This window comes from Oryza sativa, chromosome 1 (genome assembly GCF_034140825.1).
Source record: "Oryza sativa Japonica Group chromosome 1, ASM3414082v1".
NCBI classification, from domain to species: Eukaryota; Viridiplantae; Streptophyta; class Magnoliopsida; order Poales; family Poaceae; genus Oryza; species Oryza sativa.
The window spans coordinates 13,289,699-13,311,975 of NC_089035.1; the positions used below are offsets into that span (position 1 = coordinate 13,289,699).

Below are 22,277 nucleotides of genomic sequence, written 5' to 3' on the forward strand. Positions count from 1 at the left end.
GGAATGGCAAAGGTGTACCTTGTAAGAACAGTTCAGAACTCACAAGACAGCGTGAATCTTCCGAAGAGGAATCGGGACCATTAGGAATGGAATCTAGCAAAGGAAGATGAACTGTAAATTGGTAACCGACAAAGCAGGTGCAACAGGCAATGAGAACCCCCACCGAATTACTGTAAGAAAACTAGAAACCAGTTCTCCAGATACTCGAGATACTCGCATCTTTAGTGCTGTCACTATAGCATCCGTGCCGAGCACAGTATTAGAAGCATAAGCAAAACAATGTAGCCATTGGCCAGATTCAAGATATGGTTGTTGATTTGAGTTGAAAAACATATGAACATCCAAGACAAAGTATACCCTGCAAAACTATGAATAAACGAATTACAATTGTGTATGATACCGATACGAGGGCACAAACTGCTGCAAAATGGTGCTCAATTAAAAAAGAAAAACTATTCCTTCCTATTTGTTTTACAACAGTCACATCTCAGCCAATGACACTAGAAAGAAATAATGGAGAAGAGCACATATTCACTGCTTCTCCAGAAGCTCATATTTATAGAAATAATTATGCATCATCAGGAGCGTGGCTCGTGTCAATGCTGAACCGAAGGGCATGCCAACTCTCAGTTGTTCAGATCTAATCCTTGCGGACAGTTAACTTTACAGGCTCACAAATGGTTGCTGCAATTTCACGCAACATATACAGGTAAGAGCGATCTACATCACCTTGAACCATTTGCATCAGGTTTGAGATTACTCTATTTGGCCTTCTCTGGAGCAATGTTTTTGGCCTTCTCTGAAGCGGAACACATCGTGGTTCCTTCTTGTTGGCAAGCATTGATGGTTTGGGTTAGGGATAAACCGTTTCTTGATATCACTTTGTCATCTCACTGAATAAGGCTCTGAATCATTCGTATTTGTGGTATTTACTGACTTCTCAGTAGACAAATTGCCCATGGCATTGACACAATCACCACCAGCTTGCCGTGATGCTTCTGTGTTGTCTGCAGAACGTTGATGCTCCTCAGAATGAACACTATGCTCCCCAAAAACGCCATTGGCTTCAGAGCCTGACGAACTTGAGGCAGGTGAACGGGGTTCCTGCTTCTCTAAATCATCCATGCGTTTACTAACCAGGTTAGTCGAAGCTCCAATCTTAACACTAGTAATTCTCGTTTCTATCTTTTGTCTCTTGTGGAACTCCCCATCAGACTGTTTGCCATCCACTTTACTATTCATTAACTTTCGCTTCAATTTGGCTATAGTTAGGGGTTCATCATCCTCTTCAGGCCTGTCAGGCTCCTTAGGTGGAGGATTGAAGTCCTCATCATCATCATCAGCATAATCCACTAGTCCACCAGATTTAGGCCTGCAACATAAACAAATTAAACTTCAGAACTTTTGGAATTTTGAAGATAAGATTTCACAGCTTGCCATTGATAAAAGTGGAAGAAATAGAATACCTTGAGGAAACATCATCAGCTTCACTGCCATTAGTTAACTTAGCCCCACCATCTTGTTTCTGAGCATGTTTCGTCCGCCGGACTGAATCTTCTTCGTCGCTAAGAAAGAGTAATTATCATATCATTTTACATACCACAATGCAATTCATGAACACTGAAATAGAATGCTCTAGTGCAAAAGAGTGCCATTTTCCTATAAACAAAAAGTGAAGCATTCAATGACTAAAGTGGAAAAAAAAAAGAGAGGGAGACAGCAAACCTGTCCTCATTGAAATAGTCTTCCTCTTCCTTCTCAAGGCCTCTTTCTTCCGCTTTCTTTCTAATATCAGGTACATTGGCACTTAACTTCGTTTCAGCACTCTCCAAGTACTTGCAATAACCAAACAAAAAGACCATCTCATTTGAAAGCAAACATAATGATGAGGTACTGAGCAGAAAATTAGTAGTCAGATAGCAATACAACCAATAGGGGCCTATCTGAAAGCAAAATTAACTAAACATCACAAACCAAATGAATGGGCTGAAAGGCCTGCATGGAACAGAAATCTATGTTTTCGGATACCTAAGTTGCACCCAAAGATTTTCCCAATAGCTCATATTTGATAAACACAACTAAAATTTCAGCTCAGAAAAAATAAATCTCAGATTGCTTTCGTTGTGTTCCAGATCTAAAATCTTAAGTCACATTTTGTCATTTTTTGTTTGATTAAATTGGAACTGTCCATGATGCCGCATCAAGACAGAAATGTACACAAGAAAAGGCCCAACCTGTTGATACTTAAGTCTAAAGGCCTGAATACTCCCAAAGTGTTCAAACTTCATAAGTTGATCCCAAAAGGACTCATTGGCATATATAATAAGTTGTTTTAGACCTTCCTGCAAAAGAAAGAATTCTTTGAGCAAACAAAAAACCATATCAACTACCTGGTAGTTCTGAACGTGTACCTTCCGTATGTATTCCAAAAGTTCGAGTACTCCTGACTGTAGCATGTTATATCTATCCCCATTTTCAACAAAGGCGTCAATTATTGGTTTGAACAAATTCATCTTGACAACATGACGAATAAGAAAATCATCCTACAAGAAGAAAGAAATATTAACTGTGATCCGAAAAACTATAGCAAGTTGTTTGAATTTACTCTATCCCTTCGAATCAGGATATAGTTGCTGGTCCAAGTAAAACATACAAGTCTAAAATATAAAATGCAATAACTTAATTATCCTTAACTCTTGAAATTCTATATCTGATCATATAAAAGACCAATTGGCCGCCTACATATATTCATGTGCAAAGATGAAATATTTTTCTACAGAAGTTCTTACAAATAACACATATACGAGTGCATATTTGCAGCTACAAAAGATCCTGACGATAGGTAGGTGTAGAACCTACCATCACCACCCAACTCTCTCTTTTAAAGAGTAAAATATATATACACACATAAGATTACCAACTATTTTTACTGATAATTATGTAAAGATGTAATCAGACCATGATAACTACTGGACTGATGTGATTTAAGGAACAAGCTGTAAATTTCACGCAGAAGTGGCATGCTGAAATTCAAGCAGAACCATAGGCATGTTGAATACATCAAGTGGTAACAATTGTGCATAAATACAAGATGCAAACCCTGAGGATAGCAACTTTGTAGGTAGGAAACATGTAATAGTACACGATACGTAGTGAAAAATGGAAGGGCATGCAATTACCACCACTCTTTGATGCATTAAGGGATTGAATTGTTGGATGATTAAGAATGTTCCACTATTCCATATACTCCCTCCTTCCCAAATTGATCATCATATAAGTTTATGCACTAAGACCAAGTACAATTTAAATCACATCAATCAAGACACAATGCACACATTCTCCCACAATGCATGCATCGATTAAAACCACATGCCAATTACACCCTAGCATGCACACATTCCCCCATACTGCATTAATTGTATTCTAATGAAATCCGTGTCCATGCGGTTATATGATAATCAAATTGAGAAATTTTGGATTATATTACATGATGATCAATATGGGAAGGAGGGAGTATTTCGTAAATGCAGAAGTAAATAACTTAAGGGAACTTTACATTTTCCCAGTGCTGAATTTCCATCACCAGTCAAAACAAGTGCAAAAAAGTTTATAAAGTCAATAGCACCTTACATTTCTCGATATAGTAGTTCGCATAAATCTAACTGCTGCAACAACCAAAAACTTCTCCCTCCGTCGAGTCAAGGCAAGGATTTTCTCTATTGCATTGTTGATTAGAAAGTGGCACCTACACGATTATATAATGTGCAATTAGCAGGTGCATAAGAATTATAACAGAAGTACTCTTGGAATAGTGGAAGCATGGAACATTACTTAATTTTGTAGGGATGATGAACTATGCAAAAGCATAATAGTTCACAAACATTTAACAAAATTTCAGGCTTAGTGCGATTCACTTCAGTTTCGGTATTTCCAGCAGAGTTAGATGCTCTGGAAATGTTCCTCGGAGGACATGATGATGCTATTACATCAACCAAATAGTCAAGATGCTTTTCATAGAAAATTTCAATAACAGCATCTCTCTGCACCAGAGGGAATAAGAGTTAGTACGAGCTAAATAAAAAGGACAGGTGCAAGTTTCTGTCATTCTGAATTGGCTTTATTATGGCCAGATCATGACAGAAATTATCCATCAAAACTAGATGCATCCAAATATTGGTAAGTGTGATGTCCACAACCATTTTTTTCCTCAGTTTTCATAACAACATAGCTGCGCATTTTATTTGAGGAATGCAGATAACATATGACCTTCACACCTACTTCGACAGAAATTACAACTTACATGTGCTCCAGACATGGTAAAAGAATCCATCAAAATACGAAGAATTTCCAGAAATTGACAGTGCATTGCCTCACCGAAGTCAGTTACCATTCCTTTGACCTGAAATTAAGTGACCAGAAATACACTTTAGTAAGATAGTGATTGAATATAAATTTGATGTGGCCTTCTGAAATGAAACATATTAAAGGCAGCAATGCAGCACTGACGGACAACAGCAAAAGCACCACATAAAATAATGACAGGTTCGGTTCCAGCAAGTTTCCAATATATAGGTAAACAAATTGCCCAAGTTGTGGCCAGTAGTGAACAGTGTACATGGTACGATAGTAAATCACTGCAGAAAGACTGTTGTCTGTTAACCCATCTCAGTTACAGATAAGGGATGGCTTTAGGATATGTGTGTTTAGATAAATCTGTTGTATATTGTAAGATTTATTGTCTTTAGATCAAATAGTTGGACACCCATATATGGAGAAGTGTGCGTAATTCAGAGTTAAGTATTTTATCTCCCAAAAGTCCATAGTCCTAGACAGTCTCAAGTTTCTCCTAATATCCCTCCCCCATTAGTCATTGGTCCATATCCATCCAGTGATCCAGACTCCTCTGCAAGGTCCTTATTCTCCTCATTATGAATTATTTCCCCTGTCCACAAATATAGGCATTTTTTAGGAGTTTTAACAGAGATTAAGGTTGAAGTGAAATTATATTGATGCCCATGGAAGTTCACTTGACGAGACCACTCCCAAAGATGCAGTAATAAATACAGAATCTTGAAGGATGGTTAGATTGGGAAAAATAATACTCCAAAAATTCTTATATTTGTGGACAGAGGTAATAACATTCATAACAACAGTAACACATACCTGAAAGAAGCTGTAGCTTATGCTCAGCTTGTGGTTGCTGTGGTGAGCTGTGCTGCTCTGTGCTTACTTTTTAAGTTGCAGTGAAAAATAGAACTTATAATTGTTGTAGTTTGTTTCACAGATCGAATTATAATTAGATGAAATATGGTATCCAACTTTTCACGTCTTCCCTAGTTGTTTCATATTTTCAGTCTGCAATAATATTATCGTTTACAACGTAGATTCAAAGGAAAGAAATTTGCCAAACACCAAAATGTCTAAAAGCTCTGAAATCAAACGAGATTATCATAATCCACCGCAATACCAAACGGACCCTTACCAGAAGTCCAAGAAGAGAATTCCCTTCTTGTTGGACAATATATGACCTCAGTAGGTTGGGGTCCTGATTAAGAAAAAGTATGAGGACATCTGTCCTGCATTTGTCAAATAAAATTCAGGTAGGGGTTAGAACAAATCAAACTGCATTATGGCAATTTAATAACAATTGCTTGGTAAGTACCCAGCTGAAACAATCTTTCTATCTTGACTCTGCAAGACATCCGAAATGATATCAAATACACCTTCACCTGAAAGATCCCTGAAGAAAGTAGGTGTTAACTCATTTAAGTTCAGCTATGAAATTGCACAGCAAAACGCAGAGCTCACATTTATTTAACTAAGGAAAATAAAACAACAGCAGCTTTGGCTTCAGATTAGTTTGGTGGAATAGATAAACCATATGCATTCTATCACAAGGAATGACAATATTACACAGGTAACGTGAGTAAACATATGAAAATGCATAATAAGCCCTATATACCTAATTACAAGATATCCTTGAGCAAATCTGAGGCTAAATGATAGCAAAACAAAGCATAGGGCTGCCAGATAGTGAATACAATGGCACCACCACCTCAGGCACACCAGTATCATAGGCTCTATTTCAAAAGAAGACAGGACAAGGGGGTTAAAACTTAAACACAAGGAGCTAAGTTACAGAAAATAAGTGTGTTGTTTGAGCATTGTCCTCAAGAATTTGACAAACAGTCAACAAAGATCTAGCACCATTGCATGTTGTTGTGTAAAACACTAAAAGGCAAAATTTGTGTACATTAAGTGTTCTGGAACCATGTGCTGAGCAGCCTGAGCTGTTTGTCCACAGGTAGCACCCCCACTTCTATCATCACGAAATGATCAAATAAATAGGTTTGGCCAAATGACATAGTAATAGGGCTCATTGTGCATATTAATGACCCACATACAGTTTTACTGCTGCATAACCAGCTGGTGTAAAACAAAGTATAAAACTGTTTGACTGTTATCTTTTTTGTAAAAAAAAATGCATTAGATCTTTGTGTTCCCACTATACAGATTTACCACTGTGGTTCTAAGTTCTTAACGATAAAACAATACACAAGCAGCAGCCCAATCTCCAGTCACTCTAGTATTACAGTGAGGTGACCAGACGAGCACCAGAAATTTTTGACATTGGTTGCAAACAAAAATCACAGGTTTTATGTTCATTTCTCCTTCAGTAAGTTCGCTAACTACTATCATTCTCACAGCCAAAAGGCATCAAGATGCAACATTCACCATTATAGGTTTTAGTTTTAAAATTCTCTTCAAATTATGGAAGTGCAACATTATGAGAATAGCTTATATAACGAATTTATTAGCATAATTTCCATGTATGAGTCTATTAAAGAAGATTCTTTTTTTTTCTAAGACCAGGTTCTTTTATCACAAGATCCAAAGGTGATACCAATCTGTAATTGAAAGTAGGTTGTGTAGTAACTAGTAACAAATAAACTGGCCATGCTACTTAGTAATCTACATGAGTTGTGGTGCAAAAGGAATAATGCACCTCAGTGCGTAAAGGAATATAGTTTCTAGATGGTTTCAATCTATGAACATCATATCACATAATCCCTCCATCCCAAAATATAAGCACTTCTGAACTTTTCACGGGGATTAAGGAGAGGTGAAATTAAAAGAAGGATGGTTGTGATTGGTTAAGATGAGAAAGTAGGTCGAGAAATTAAATGAGAGATGGCTGTGATTGGTTGAGATGAGGGAATAAGGAGAGAAGATACTATATTCTGGTACAAATTGTGAATGCTGGATGTTGCTATATTTTGGGACAAAGGGAGTAATAACTAATAAATCAGAAATATAACATCAGAAATGAAAACATGGGATATTTAATTATGTTTTCCCAATGACTGAAAATGTCTAGTGCTGGCAGATAAACAACTGCAAGAAATTAACTGTTTTGGCCACTGCTAGACTCTTATGATAAGTAAATGAGATGCTATGGTTTAATCAACACTTCACATTTCAAATACAAGTTCTCCAAAAGGAATGGAAGAGGACAAGGTAGGCATAGTTTTCCCATTGTGCCTGAAGATGAGTTAATAAGTTATTTCCTTCCGTTACAGGTTTCATCTACTTGACTTTGGATGTGTTTAGTTCACGCCAAAATTGGAAGTTTGGTTGAAATTGGAACGATGTGACGGAAAAGTTGGAGGTTTGTGTGTGTAGGAAAGTTTTGATGTGATGGAAAAGTTGGAAGTTTGAAGAAAAATTTTGGAACTAAACTCGGCCTTTCACAAAACAATACGAAACTTGGAAAACCAAGCTTACTGGAAAACTAGTAAAGAAAACCAACACATCATTTGAAAAGAAAAAAAAAGAATCTAGCAAAGAGAAGTCTAAATACCCCCCCTAAACTTTGTCTTGAAGTCCAATGTTCATCTAGCACCCTGAACTTTAAAACCAGACATCAACCCCCCCCCCCCCGGAACTATACAATACCATTCATACGACACACTATGGTGGTTTTGCAGAGTGGTTTTTATCTAGTTTGGATATACGTTGGATGAGTTTATCGGCATCACATATGCATTGAACTTATATGTTAAAATCTCCACCTAAATCTTTCTTTTTTACCCCTTTTTTAGCTCTCACTTACAAACAAACGTTGATATTAATATTAGTACGACGTCACTAGAGTGCATAAATTGATGACTGATTATGGATGATATGTAAATATGTGATATTAGCTATTCAAAACCATTCTTTTAAGCTTCCAATTACACAAAACCAGCATCCAAAACCACCTAAGGGGGTAATATGAACGGTATTGCAAAGTTTGGGGGGTTGGATGTCTGGTTTTAAAGTTCAGGGTGCTAGGCGGACTTCTATCCAAAGTTTAGGGGGGTATATGGACTTTTTCCTTACCAAAGGTTTCAGCTATTCTCTAACTAGCAAATGCATAGCCAAACAAAGATTTGGCTCGATCCACTTGTCAAACAATTGATTTTCTATTACATCTTGGTATAAATTCCTAATGGTGCACCAGATAACCACTTACATCTTGGTATTCAATAAGGAATGAGGGTGCTATTCCAAAAGACAAGCAAAACCGAATGGCTTATTGTTAGTCTAAGTCTGCTAAATACAGCCCATATGCCACTGTTACCACTTTGGAATATTGACGCATCATCATGTGTTATTAAGCCTGTGAAGTCTAATCACAGGGCATAGGACAAAAAGAAAAGGACCAAACAAATACTTACCGGAACAGTCGTAATTGTTGAACAAGCGGCAAACTCTTACTGAGAGTGCAAAATTCATGCAAGAACAGCACCTACAAACACCAAAAACAATCTTAGCAGTGTCACCAAGGCAACGAATAACACACTAAGTATTTTCAGCTTCTGGATCATCTCGACATGCAAACTATGCAAACGATTTTGGCTTTTTTTATAGCTTTGAATGTGAGTCTCACATGCAGGTCCCAGACCCATGTCTGAGGCATCCAACAGCATCTTCTGAACTAAAAAAATTGCAACATATTTGTGAATCCCTTTAACAAGTAACGACATTTCAAGACCTAAAGTTCAACACCCACAGAGAAACAACTAATCTCTGTTAAGAATCATCGATAATGCAGCAGGAAATTCATGAAGACGATAACAGTTTCAGTTCTTAGTCACTGGCAGCAAGAATGACAGTGATGATAAATAGAATAATATGCTGCAGGTTTAAGGAGGCAATTGTATCTGCCAGCTAAATTTACTGAACTTCCTAAATTTCATTGTGGTAATGCCAAGAAAATTGTGTTAATCACCAAAAAGGAAATAGCTGCAATTTTGTTCATGTTAGACTCATCATGAACAAAATGGTTGAATGTGTGCTCACCAATTCTCTTTTTGATTCCATAGAAATATTTGATAATCTCATCCTAGCAAACAATTCTTGGATAAAGCAAGAATCATCCTTTAGTAAGGAAATAACCTGCACACAAATCATTGTCATAAGCGACAAAAACAAGGAAATTTTAAGATCAAGCAGACCAACACCGAGTGCAAGCTGAAACACTAACAGCGGCATTGTTCGAATGTATCATCGTGTTAAGACTAGCTAGAGTGCCATCATCCAACACTCGAGGTAATATAACATCCTGCAATTAACAAGAAAAAAAGCCCAATCTGTCAAATATGCATTCAAAAATAATATCAACAGAATTCTATCATGCAGAATAAGTACAAGGTAGCACTGACCTTTAGATAGCCTATTCTATATGTTTGATGTATCTTTGAAACCACAGAAACATTTTTAATAGGTATGGCCTGTGGGGAAGAACAATGATCTACATTAACATTCAAATCATTTCTGAATCAGACCAAGGTGTGCAATGATCAGAGTACCTCTTTGAAAACTACATGATCCTTTAGAAAAGCGCGATGCTTTTGTACTTTAGGAACATCTGGGTCATCTGTATAGAATAGAACTCAATATATGAAGAAAAATGCGGAAGCAACCCCACAAGCATTTCAGTTAAAACCATAGCATATGTAATTTCATCATATGGAAATGAAATGGGGGAAACAAGAAGCAACAAAGGAGAAAACATACATTCAAGGGCACCTATGATGTCAAGAATAAACTCATCTGAGAAAATCTTGTCAAAGATTGATGAACTGTTCAGCAATACTGCAGAATGATAAACAGTAAATACTAATCTGTGAAATTTAGAAAACAAAACTTTCATACAGATATGTACTTACTGATTCCCCTGACTAATTTGAAGATCATGTGAAGATCATCTAAGTTCTCTAAATCCTCGCATATTCGAAAAATGTCCAGTAACTTTGGGAAAAACTCGCGCTGCAAGAATTTGTAAATGCAGTAGTTAAAGATTTCTAGTCAAACAGGACTAATCAAGTAATCATACCCAAAATAACAAGTATAATCATCATATGTCACTTCCAAGTGTGCCACTGTTGCTTCCACCATGCCATGTAAACAAAAAGAAGATGGAATGTCAACAGGAGAACACCACACCCCAGTCATCTCTGTTCTTATTACGAATAGCCTTTAGATCTAATAGCATACTGTGTGCGACCCATGGAAGCTGTCCTTCAACATAAAGTAAGACAGTAAGACTATAAGAGGCAAGGTTGCTCCCGTCCCACATTCCTTACCAAAGAGATGTCTTTGGCTTTGATGATTCAATTAACTTCTAGTTATACCTTCTATATAGTTACAACCCACTAAGCCTAAAGCTCAACATGCAAACAACCTAATATCTCGTTATTTTTCTCCTACCTTCCACTTCTTGTGATGCAAATCTTGGCCAGCAATCTAATATTTCATCTACAATCTCCTACATAGTCTACTAAATTTATTTCTCTACAAACATGGCTTGGCAAACCAGTTTTATTTGTTGTTAATAACTAATATCCGTTTTACTCCTGGCTTGGTTGCTGGAAAAAAAAACATATTGAAGATTACTTAGTAATTCCCACAGCAAAGCTCGGAGAATCACCTAGTAAATATAGTACATGCAACCATCCCAGGCACAAAGATGAGGACTTACATCTTGTGTTATCAACTCTGCCACGCGCATCTGATCTGTAATGCCACCCTCCAATATAGTCTGCAGATTTAGATGAACAATATTTTTGTTGTCAGCAAGGATTCTCAAATTTGCAGCAGAAAATGTAGGTCACCCAAACACTAACTGTAAAGTGAATGTCAAATTTCAGGATTGATATAGCCAGCATGCAAGTTACTCTGCACCCATTCTGCTGAGGCTTCCACAGCACTCAAAAGAATTCTCCACAGATATTAATAATATACATAAGTAGATGATCAGAAGAACAAGCAAAGGCTTATAGCCTTATAGGATGAACACAAGGTTCATGATTTTTCATATTTACTCGTCAAGGAGATGAGACTTCAAAACATGGTCAAGCAAAGAAAAAAGACTAGCAAAAAAATAGAAGAATTTTTGCTATTGAGCATGAAAGGTAAGATTAATAAAAAAAATGACTTCGTATAGGAACAAAAAAAAAATCCAAACCTTTAAAATTAAAGGAAGATTGGATAACTCAACAGGTGGAAGCTCCCTCAGCTCACCATTAACGGAGCGGAAGGATTCATCTGCAATGAAACCTACAATTAGTTACAACAATACTAATGAAAACAGTACTATCAAAGGCCTCACAACCATAGCAATGTCATGCATTTAGCACCAAGGATAAATGATTATTCAAGAAAAAGCACAATTAAGACCGTAGGGTGATCTTTCAAAGCTCTCAAGATTTTCTCAGGGGTAAATTCTAAGACTTGGAAGTGGACAGATAGCTTGTCACTGGTCTTTTATCTTAGTAACACATTTGATAACAGCCATGTTTGTTCTGAGTTCTGACCATTTCCTTAACACCTCAAGTGAGTTTTTTGCCTTCCATCGCATTGGAAAATGTGAAATGCTAGATGGCAACAGCCAACAGGGATATGTGCAACTGCAATCCAGTGTACTCTCCAAGTGTGTCAAAAGAACAACACGGCTTTGATAGGTGAATGCCATATTAAGGACTTCCAATCTCGTCATCAAGTCATTCAAATATTTATTCATGTCGGCCAGCCCATGTCGTATGTTAAGTCAATTATTAGGAAGGACTCAAATAACGATGGGAGACTCTTTAGTTAGGAGATTCAGAAAATTGTTAGGGAAACTAGAGAAGGTCAGATGAGTTTCCATGGTATTAGAGATTAGTTTCTTAGGGGTGAAGTAAGTCCCCCTATATATAAAGGAGATGAGTTTCCATGTGAATCAAGAGATGAAAATATAAAGTTAGTCCAATGTTCATCAGAGCATCTCTAGTTGGGGAAAAGCCCTGCCGGTCTAAAGATGGGGAGTGCCCTATTCACTGGTCTTCAAACCTTAACCTCAAGCCAATGCACACTAAACAATACAAAACAGTCCTAATTGAGTAATTTGTCAAATTAATACTGCAAGATTGAGTAATGCAGTACCACAGCTGGTAACTTACACCACTAACGTAGGGCAGATTTAAGTTATAGCAACAAAAAGGCCCTTTTCAATAACATAACGCCCAGGAAGAAATGGATAATTTGGTTACAAAATTAAGCAGTGCAGCACGCATTTAGCAAAGTGGGATCTACCATTTGAATGCAATACTCTAGAGGCTTCTAGAGAAACCGAAGTTGGACGAGGACCGACTTCAAGAGCTGCAGGAAATAGTTAAAAGTAAAACAAGGAGGGAAACAAATGAGCAGTGATGGGCTTTAAACAACTCACCACCAAGGTTATTAAACTGAATGTTTCTCTGAATGTCACATATGTTGTCCCTGCAGAGAACCACCAAAAGCCAATGATACAAAATAAGATATCAGTGCATAGTTGAAGGAAATGGTAATTACTAATTAGATCAGCAATACCATATGTATGAGCACCCAGCAGCTTCCTGAAAGCTCAACGCTAATTCTGTTGCTACTTCTGGATCCCTCCATGAGATGATTGTATCTAATAAAGAAAATTGTTACAGGAAGTTATTTATATATATGAATGGTTAACTTGTAAAAAAAACAAGTTTAGTAGTTCACCTTCTTGCTTTCTGTAGATATCTTCAGAAGTAATGTTGTGCATGAGCAATGTTTCATTGTCTTCTTCATCCAAAACAGTCAAACCAAGTTCTTTAGAATCCTGGAATCGACCCCGAGAAAAGGTGTGTGTAAGCTCCAAAAAAGTTAAGGTAACACACTAACAGAACACCATATTACCATAGAGTAGGACTGGTTATCAACTTCATGTTCTAACTCCAGCTCATGTATTTAAATATAAATGGACATGTCTTACAGATCTTAATGTTCTATAATCAACATTGCTAGGGTGTGTAAACAAGGTAACTGTAGCTCAAACATAATACCCAATTTGTGGTGGATTGTTCCACCTGCAGATGTGGGTAAGCTTATTTCCGTAGTTTAAATAGTTTATTAGTTTGGACGGCTTATGAACTTAGAAGAATCAGCAAATCCAAGTTAACACCAATCAACGAAGCAAGGACTAAAGCTCAACTAATATGCTAATGTAACCTCCCCTGGTTTTGAGTGGATTTTCACAAATTTGGACCTTGCAGGGTTGCGGTAGTACCATGAGATGAATCTAAGCCATGTGTGGCTTCTAATGTATAAGGTTACACAAAGCAGAAAATTATTGGCATAAAATAGGCTACTATTTCCACTAGTTTTAACATAAATATAAACACTTTGACCAACAAGGAAGTATAGTGATCCACAACTTTTGTCATTGAATAAAACTAGAAAAGGTGTTAAACAGTGTAGCTGATCATTTTATAATGGCATGAGGAATGACCCACAGCATGTTGATAAAGGATAAACAGAAAACTAAAAGTAGAGTTGCATAAGAGTAAACTAACAATGCTCGCTGGACACTTGTTTGACAATAATATATAGTAGAACCACTAACGACACAGGACAGTACCTCAAGGAAGTCAATATTTACATGCCCTGTGCCCCGATCATCCCATTTCCCTCCATCAGTCAAACGGTATACTTTCACACGCTGGAACAATAACCAGATACTGATATCATTATTGATATGATTTGGCTACGAATAGAAAAATGTAAAGGACTTCCACGATGATAGATGAAATGTAACACACTTTGATATAAAATACAATGAAAAAAGAGACAGAATCCCTGAGTAGCATGTTACCAATTTATAACATGTTAATACCAGGACAGGGTAATAAAGAAGCTAGATCTGTTATTTGAAACGTTGTGGGAGTATCCAAACTCTTAATCTTGAGCGAATTGTGATGACCTGGCATCAATTGTATCATAAATAAAGTAGCGTGAAGTGCCCAGAACTTAGTTCTCATTGACCCATATATTGACAACATGCCATACGCCCATACAGTCAAACTCCCTCCATTGTCAAATAGATTTGATTTAGAATGCACAGAGTACAAACTTCAACTTTTATTTATTATATTCACAAAGAGGCATGTCTTTTTCGCTTAAGCATTCCCTAAAGAGGCATTTATTTTTCTCCCACTCCCAATCTCCAAAGAAGCACTGGAAATTCCCATTGCAACATGCAGGTATTCCAGTAGGTGAATTGATACCTGCCAATCGACAGACAATTCAATTGCCATTGTTCATGTCTTCATGTGTATTACGGTATCAGACTGCTGTGATGAATGCTATGGGGGTTAATACCCTGGTAATTCGTTGTAGGATTATTAACCAAATGAACCGACAGGATTGTTCAACAGTAAAAGCAACATACAGTCACCAACATAATCACCCATCAACTGATAGTAACTACAAGTTTCTTTGGGTAGTGCCCCAATACAGGCAACCATCACCAAATGGAGTATGTCAAAAGGAAATAAGATATCCTCAATTTCCAACCCACCCTTATCTCTCTAGTCTCTAGCCACAATGGCCCTACCAACTACAACAAAGTCCCAGCATAATGAGCAACTCACTAAGTCCCAGCATAATGGGCAAAGTCCCACCCTTATACTGGGTTTAGAAGCACTAATGTTTGATGACAATAACTCAAGCAGCGCTTAGGTGGTGAAAGTTCTTCAACAAACAATGGTGATCAAATTTATTCAATTTTCTCAACCCAGTATACATTCCCAGCTAAAATGCAAGCGAATTTCCAAGTTCACCATGAAATGCACGGAACCTCCATCATCACGCAGTTTCCAACTAAGATCAGTACAATACATAACTTATGTGTTTGTTCATATGACAATAAACGATGCATATGTATCCGTTTCGAGTTATTTTTCTTAGATATGCAAATCCACTATACTAGAAAGTAAAGATTATGCCCTCGCTTAGCAGCATAGAGTTCATTCAGAACGAAACTAAGTCACGAGGAGCAGCACTGAAGTTAAGCCTATCTAGTTAGTTCCAAGTCTGCTTATACAGGTACCGCAGCTAGTGGATTGAGCAAAGCATCAAAAGCTTCCCCCCCCCCCCCTCATCCTCTTCACCAGAATAAACTCACAACAACTCACTTGGTACTAATAGTCCAACACGAAAATAAGGTGACTTATCCTTCATAAAACACCAAAGTGACCCCCTCTTAAATCATCAAACTTGGATCTTAGGGCACGCGTTATTCCAGAGTCCAGACACTCCCAACCTCCACCAAGCTGAACTGTAACAGCTCTCCCTCCAAGGACCAACTATTTCATAGCCTTAGAAGAAATGGGGAATCGCCACACGCAACCACGCCCAGGGCTCAACCAGCAGCCACGCACGAGTGGATCTACCCAACCAGCACACCAACAGTAGAAGCTCCCCCCGAACCCTAAAAGAGCAGCCGAGAAAGTTGGGTTTGGCCCCTCCTCACCTGCATACCGCTGGTGTTCGCCGCCGCGGCCTCGCCGCCGCCGCCGCCGCCCTCCGCCTCCCGCCGCTCCTGCTCCCCCATCGCCCCCGCCGCCGCCTTCTTCTTCCGGAGCCTCCAAAGCGAACGAGAGAGCCTCCCTCTGCCGCCGCCGGGGACGCTTCCTTCAGTCGCTGGACGTCGCGGGGCCGCGAAACCCTAGCTAGCCACCATGAACCGAGACTCCTAGAGAGAGAGAGAGAGAGAGAGAGAAAGAAGCTCCCCGAGACCCCGAGCCGAGCCGAGCCTCTCTTGCGCTTCCGCGGCCTTGGGTTGGGTGGGGTGTGGGTAGCGTCGCCTTTCCCCTTTTTGCCCCTCTCTCTCTCGTTTTTCCTTTCCCGAATATTTTCTTCGCGTCCGCGTGTTTGTCCGTTTACGGGCGGGCCTGGTCCGCGGTAGAGTGGAGAAAGAAGGGCTTTCGTGGCGGACGGCCGTCAGACTTGGCGACGGATACGACGGTTGGAAGGGATATATTACGGTTAGGGAACGTTAGGCCGTGCACGCCCACGTTTTTAACAACAAGGTCTTGTTTAGTTTCAATTTTTTTTTAAAACTTTTAACTTTTCCATCACATTAAAACTTTTCTACACACATAAACTTTCAATTTTTCCGTCACATCGTTCCAATTTCAATCAAACTTCCAATTTTGATGTGAACTAAACACACCCTAAGTGAATGACCCAAATGCAGGAGTGCTGATACAAACCGAAAGTGTTCGAAATTTGATAAACTTTTGAGCCTTTTGTGTATTTCTCAAGTTAAACGAAAATTTCGGTAGATAATTTAGACTATTATTTTATATTGATCCTAATAATTAACTGTCAAAATATTTTAGAGTGTATATAAATCAAGACCAACGAACCTAAATATACCTTATGTGTCCCTCCTAGACTACAATGATGGCACCCACAACCTATTAGTGTCACGTGTAGACAATATGGTATAGTGCTATTATCCATATGGCAATATAAATCTATCCATTAAATATGGACTAAAAACAAACTATATAATACTATATCTGTTCAAGTCTGATCATCATATTTCAAAAAATTGGATTTTCAAGTTTGATCATCACATTTGCAGTCGGCGGCCATTGCATCTCATCCGATGCGCTGGCCGTTCTAGTTCGCGTGTGAAATTAATCAGCTGCCGCGCGGACGCCTCGGAAGCGGTCTAAAAAAACGCCTTGCATGCATGCAAAATTAATAGCAATCACAGTTGGCTACAGATCATTGGTTCCGTCATGCATGCATGGGCCATTAGAACAGGTACAACATGCTGACTGAGCGGACTCCAAAATAGTGCCACATCATCATTTTTCCTATGTAGATGAGAGAGAAAGGATGAGAGAGAATGAAGCGGATAACTAAATTGTCGCCGAGCGTTAGCACTTCTCTCCACGCAGTATTTCTCGCAAGCAGCCGACCCTAGCGCTAAACAACGTGGTTTGTAGGACCCACACGTCCTTAGCCGATCCTGTGAACTACTTTACCCACGGCGCGCTATCCCCTTCCTCCCACCGTGCGCAAATCCATCTCCGTTGTCCGTGCACGATCTCATCCCCACCCGCGTGCTTCGACTTCCATCCACGTACCGATCCACGCGAGCGCGAGCGAAAAATTCGGCCGTGAAAAACTCAGACGCCACATCGTTTCAACAAAAACCAGCTAGGAAATCTACTCCTTCCTCGCGATCTCTTCTTGCCCATGAAACACTAGTGCTTTGTATTTTTTTATACTACGTACAAAAAACTTGGCTGGTATGATCTATGATATTATCTTGGTGTTTGGTGAACAAAAAGTTTATCTCTCACAACACAAATAGCTACAAGGATACAATTCACTCTTGATTATATACATTGATATGTGCATGTTATAATTAATTATTTGATTATGAGATGTAGTCAGCCAATGGATAATCTATTGTACTAGTAGTTGTGGCTTTAGCTATGGGCTATTAGCCAGTAGCGGGCTATGCTATTAGCCTTGCTCTTATGATAGCCATGATGGCTCTTTGGCCTGAAATATACTCCCTCCGTACTTGTAGTAGAAGACGTTTTGGACATGATTGTGCTTACCAATGACTCATTAATTAAGGGGTATTCTTACATGTTTGCCCTTATTAAATAAGGCTGCGGGTTTCCTTGAACAAGAATTGTTCGTAGCTAGATTGGTTAGGCAGCCGCGCCTTGAGGCATGAGGGCAGGCTTCGAATCCCTTCGCTGATGCATTGTTTTTTCTATTTTGCACGGTCAAATCGAGCGTGCATAGCGAGGCGATGCGAGCGCTGATTTGCTGAACAGAGTCCTGGCGAGTGTAACGAATAGGCGCGATTAATGCGCTTGATTACTGCGGACGGCGAGCATGCACGCGTAGGGGCAAACACATCCACCCCCTATCCTCCGAGTGTACCACAACATCCTTTGCGAAAACGTGAGCGACACCCAAGACGATTTCTAATTCGAGTACGGAGGGAGTATTAGAAAGATGATAAGTACGTTTACTGTTCTTGGTCTGTGTTTCAGGCTAAAATATGAAGATCAAACTTGAACAGAGGGATTACCACTTATGAAAAATTGAATTATTACTCATTTCCTTTTAAAAGAAGATGAGATGATTAGTGCACCCTCCTTTTGCTTTAATAAAACACAAGATAACAAATATGTTGGTTGTAGTTTCTTGAATCACCCTGCCCAGTTAGTGCTTATGAAGTACTAGTTAGTGCTTATCTATATCTATACTAATCTAAAAAGTACGAGTTCATCCTCAATCATGCAATCCTTCAGATCTACTATCACTCAGGACCCATCTGTCATCTAGACTAATATAAAAAGCACCAGTTGTTTAGTATATGGATTAACAGATAATTAGCAGCGGGGTTAGCAAAATGGATTAGCGCCCGTCGTCCCACTCCTTTTCCATCGCGCTAACTCCCGTCGGCTCCTCCATCCCCCCATCGCTGCAGCGGAGCAATCGCCCATCGCCGTCGTACTCCCCATCTCGTCGCTACCGCCGTCCCCACCGCACCCTCCCCCTTCACCGCTGGCGGTGAAACCAGCCGCCGCCGTCCGAGGAGGTCTGTCCTCTCTCTCGCGCGCGGTCTCATCTCTTCCTGCTCTCTCTCGTTCCTCTCTTATCCTCACGCGCAAGAGAGGGAGAGCGGAGATGGCGCGCGGCGACTGGGTGGCGGCCGAGCGCGGCGGCGCGGCCGGGCGGCTTGGCGTGGCGTCGACGTCGTGTGGCGGCATGGCGATGGGAGCAGTGGAGAAGTGGTGCATCGGTGGATGGGGAAGCAGAGGAGGGACCACAAGGCGGCGGCCGACTCGGTCGAGACGACGCGGCCGCTGGGGTGATCGCACGTCGGCGCTCGGCCCGGCGCCATGGTGGCTTGGGTCGGGCGGAGACGGCGATGCCGCGCATATGGCGTGGGTGACGGCGCGGCCACTCGGCGGGGAGGCCAAGACGTCGGCGAGGCAGCGGCCGGGCGTGTCGGCGCAGGCGACGGCGCGGCGGCAACCAGACTCGGCTGCGCGGCGGCGCGGCCGAGGCAGACCTTAAAAGAAAAATAAAAAAAACAACCTGCCGCCCGCGCCGTGCAACCTGGAGGATCGAGGCGGGTTGTTCTGGTCGATTTCGGCCACGACGGGGGCTGGGCAGTTCCAGGAGGCGCTTCGCATGACGGGCTCGGCAGGGGGCAGCGCACTCCGAGTCCACGGCGTCACCACCATGAGCAGGAACCCCGACGGCTGTCCTCCATGGCTCATACGACTGCACCGTCCGGCCTCCAACACAACGGCTGTCCTCCTAGAGTCCCGGTGAACGCAGATCGACCTCATGGGTGACTTACAGGAGCTTCCCGGACCTACGGCAACAGTGATCGAGGAACTCTGCTGCTCGAAATTAGGAGGTCTGTGTTTTGTTTTACCTGTTACGAATTTGCTAATTCTGGATTCTTTGCTTCCTCCCAAAGACGAACACCACAAGATTTCCGTATATGCATGCTTGCGTAATAATATAGCATCAACACATGAACACGATAATATAGTGTCAACCTGTTTCATATGTGCTCTGAGCTTTCTATTTTAGCCCTTTCGCAGCCAGTTTGTGTTGAAACTATTAGTAATCAATCTGTTATATGATAACTCAGGAACTGCAGGTTGGGCCTGAACTAAATTTTTTGAGAAACCTTTTCTGTTCTACAGATGGGATTCTAGAATCCATTGCTTACATGATAATGAAGGTTTGGTGATTACCTGAAATTTGGAAGCAGGTACCTACCGATAATCGTCCATGTTATACTGTTAAATTTAAATGCATCCCTTGATAGCAAAAAAAAAAAGAAAAAACTATACTGTTACTACAAGATTGAGTTATGCACCGCTAACAACAAATATGAGTCATTAGAGTGAAAGAATGTTCTTAGACTAGAAGTTGTTTCAAGGGTGGAGATTGTTAGTAAAAACGTCCAGAGCCATCCTTCGGATAATTTATCCTTATTGATACTAAAAGTTGGATGATGTATTCACCTAGGTAGACCACTTTCTGATCACAAATTTTGCAAATGGAACTATGAATGTGCAGAAATTAGATCTAAATTGCCGTGGCATATAGGTACTTCTAAGTGGCTCTGCTTTTAAAACATGCTACGTGAATGGAGCCATCCTTGTAATTATACTATGGTAATTACTCCTAAAATTAGTTGCCTTCCCCAATTAGTACTGTTTTCTATATATTGATGACTGCCACTGAACATGATTATTTTTCGCCGGGCCGGCACCACTGAACATGATTATAGCTCTTTCTAATTCTAATGTGTTATTGTGTCCTCATGAGTCCTGATCAGTGAAAATTTATACATTCAGGCCACCTTTGTGTATCTTGCGATTTTTTTGGGTGAACTGGTGAGAATGTCATCGATACCTTTGTACAGTTTTTCAAACAGAGGGGTGTTGCTATTTTACATGTACTTCGCCCAGCATCACCAAAAGTACTATTTACCCCGAATTCATATAAATTGTCAAATTAAAATTACATTACATAGTCATTGGTTGATCTTGGTTTTTTTTTTTGCAACTCCACAATTGATTATACAAACCTGTTTCTCATATTTATGCACTGTTTCTCATATCCAGTATTGATTTTCTACTAGAAGATTGAAAGGAGGTACATGCCAGATCCACTATTCATTGCGGTGCTATTGTTAATTTATAGGTAATTATTTTTCCATAAATAGTACAAAATTATACTTCAGTATCATTTTAGTGAATATGAACATTAGCTTTACTATTTACTTACAGGTTCAAATTATTCAAGCTGTTGGTCTGAATTTATTCCCATACATCAGTTCAAGCTGTTGTGGATCCTAAGAACCAAGCTGGATTTATTGGACAACATCCTATTACGAGGTTTGAGTTGTACTTGCTCTGGATTTGTTTCTGTAAAACTTAAATGACACTGTACATTTTTGTAGAAACTATGATGTTGAAATTCAGATTTCTTTACAAATGACCATTAAGTTCTGAGCTCTTTCTCTTACTCTAAAGCTGCATGTACTAGCTAAAATCATGACATTAGACATCAAGTATAGAAATTGTTTGGTTTTTATTCCAGTACATGGCGTCATACTTTGAACAGTTCTTTCATTTATCTATAACATCCTGGATGAAGAATTTTATAGAGTTGATTAGATACCTTTTTATGCCACTTATTGTAAATTGATAAGTCGTGTTAGATTTAAAGATTGTCAAGACTGACATCCCAATCACCAGAAGATTGATTGAATTTAACTGTGGTTCTATGAAATTTGATGTTATGATTATTTCAGATATTATTGTGATTCTCTGCAAGATTTTGTTGTTTTAGTCACAACCTATCTAAATTTTATTTCTTCTACATTTGTTCATGATCTTTCGTTGAACTGTGATGCCCATGAATTTTGTTTTAGATCGCAAGAGATTCAGGTAGACTCTACGGGTGATTGCTAAGCACCAAGTAAAGAATTAATACAAAGGAAATTGTTAAGTCTGTCTTCTGTACTGCTAGAAGTTACAGGTGACGTACACGATTGTTTGTAGAAGAGGAAACTGAGGAAGGCTTCTATGCATAACGTGTCCATACCTTACTCAATTGTTTGGTGTCCATCAAAGAAATGTGCCAGCACGGAAGTCAGTAGATTTCTAGGCTTGCATATGTAGTAACGACAATCATGTATTTAGGTGCACTCGTCTATTATTATGCACTCATGAAATTTGGTTTGCTGGGGTGTAACCTCTGATCTCTCTTTACTTTTGAGCTTAATATATAAGTTGAATTAGAGTTATTGTAAAGGAAACTTTACATGTAAATTGCATATATGATAAAAGATATTTGATTAATTGTTGTGTATTATGTAA

General features: G+C 39.5%; 1 protein-coding gene and 1 long non-coding RNA gene across 4 annotated transcripts; one reads left to right on the forward strand and one right to left on the reverse strand.

Annotated features, from left to right (window-relative positions):
• Nucleotides 1-334: 334 nt before the first annotated feature.
• Nucleotides 335-16,129, reverse strand: LOC4326847 (uncharacterized). 3 transcript variants are annotated; one of them, XM_015758265.3, is made up of 25 exons: nt 15,851-16,129; nt 13,958-14,038; nt 13,060-13,159; nt 12,895-12,979; nt 12,755-12,804; nt 12,619-12,684; nt 11,513-11,592; nt 11,027-11,086; nt 10,215-10,314; nt 10,063-10,140; nt 9,855-9,922; nt 9,708-9,776; nt 9,530-9,607; nt 9,346-9,441; nt 8,721-8,791; nt 5,663-5,740; nt 5,483-5,576; nt 4,301-4,399; nt 3,832-4,040; nt 3,631-3,745; nt 2,412-2,543; nt 2,235-2,342; nt 1,726-1,835; nt 1,467-1,565; nt 335-1,372 (listed from the first exon to the last, which is right to left on the reverse strand). In XM_015758265.3, exons 1-25 carry the CDS (start codon nt 15,929-15,931, stop codon nt 886-888), a joined length of 2,694 nt encoding a protein of 897 aa, XP_015613751.1. In that variant the 5' UTR covers nt 15,932-16,129; the 3' UTR covers nt 335-885. The 3 variants fall into 3 exon arrangements, with proteins under 3 accessions (XP_015613751.1, XP_025881018.1, XP_015613756.1); XM_026025233.2 differs by lacking the exon at nt 13,958-14,038; XM_015758270.3 differs by lacking the exon at nt 12,619-12,684.
• Nucleotides 16,130-18,832: 2,703 nt separating this feature from the next.
• On the forward strand, nt 18,833-22,259 carry LOC4326848 (uncharacterized). The gene is made up of 5 exons (XR_010742751.1): nt 18,833-19,792; nt 20,088-20,155; nt 21,018-21,096; nt 21,183-21,290; nt 21,830-22,259. It is a non-coding gene; the product is annotated as an uncharacterized lncRNA (long non-coding RNA).
• The last annotated feature ends 18 nt before the right edge of the window (nt 22,260-22,277 follow it).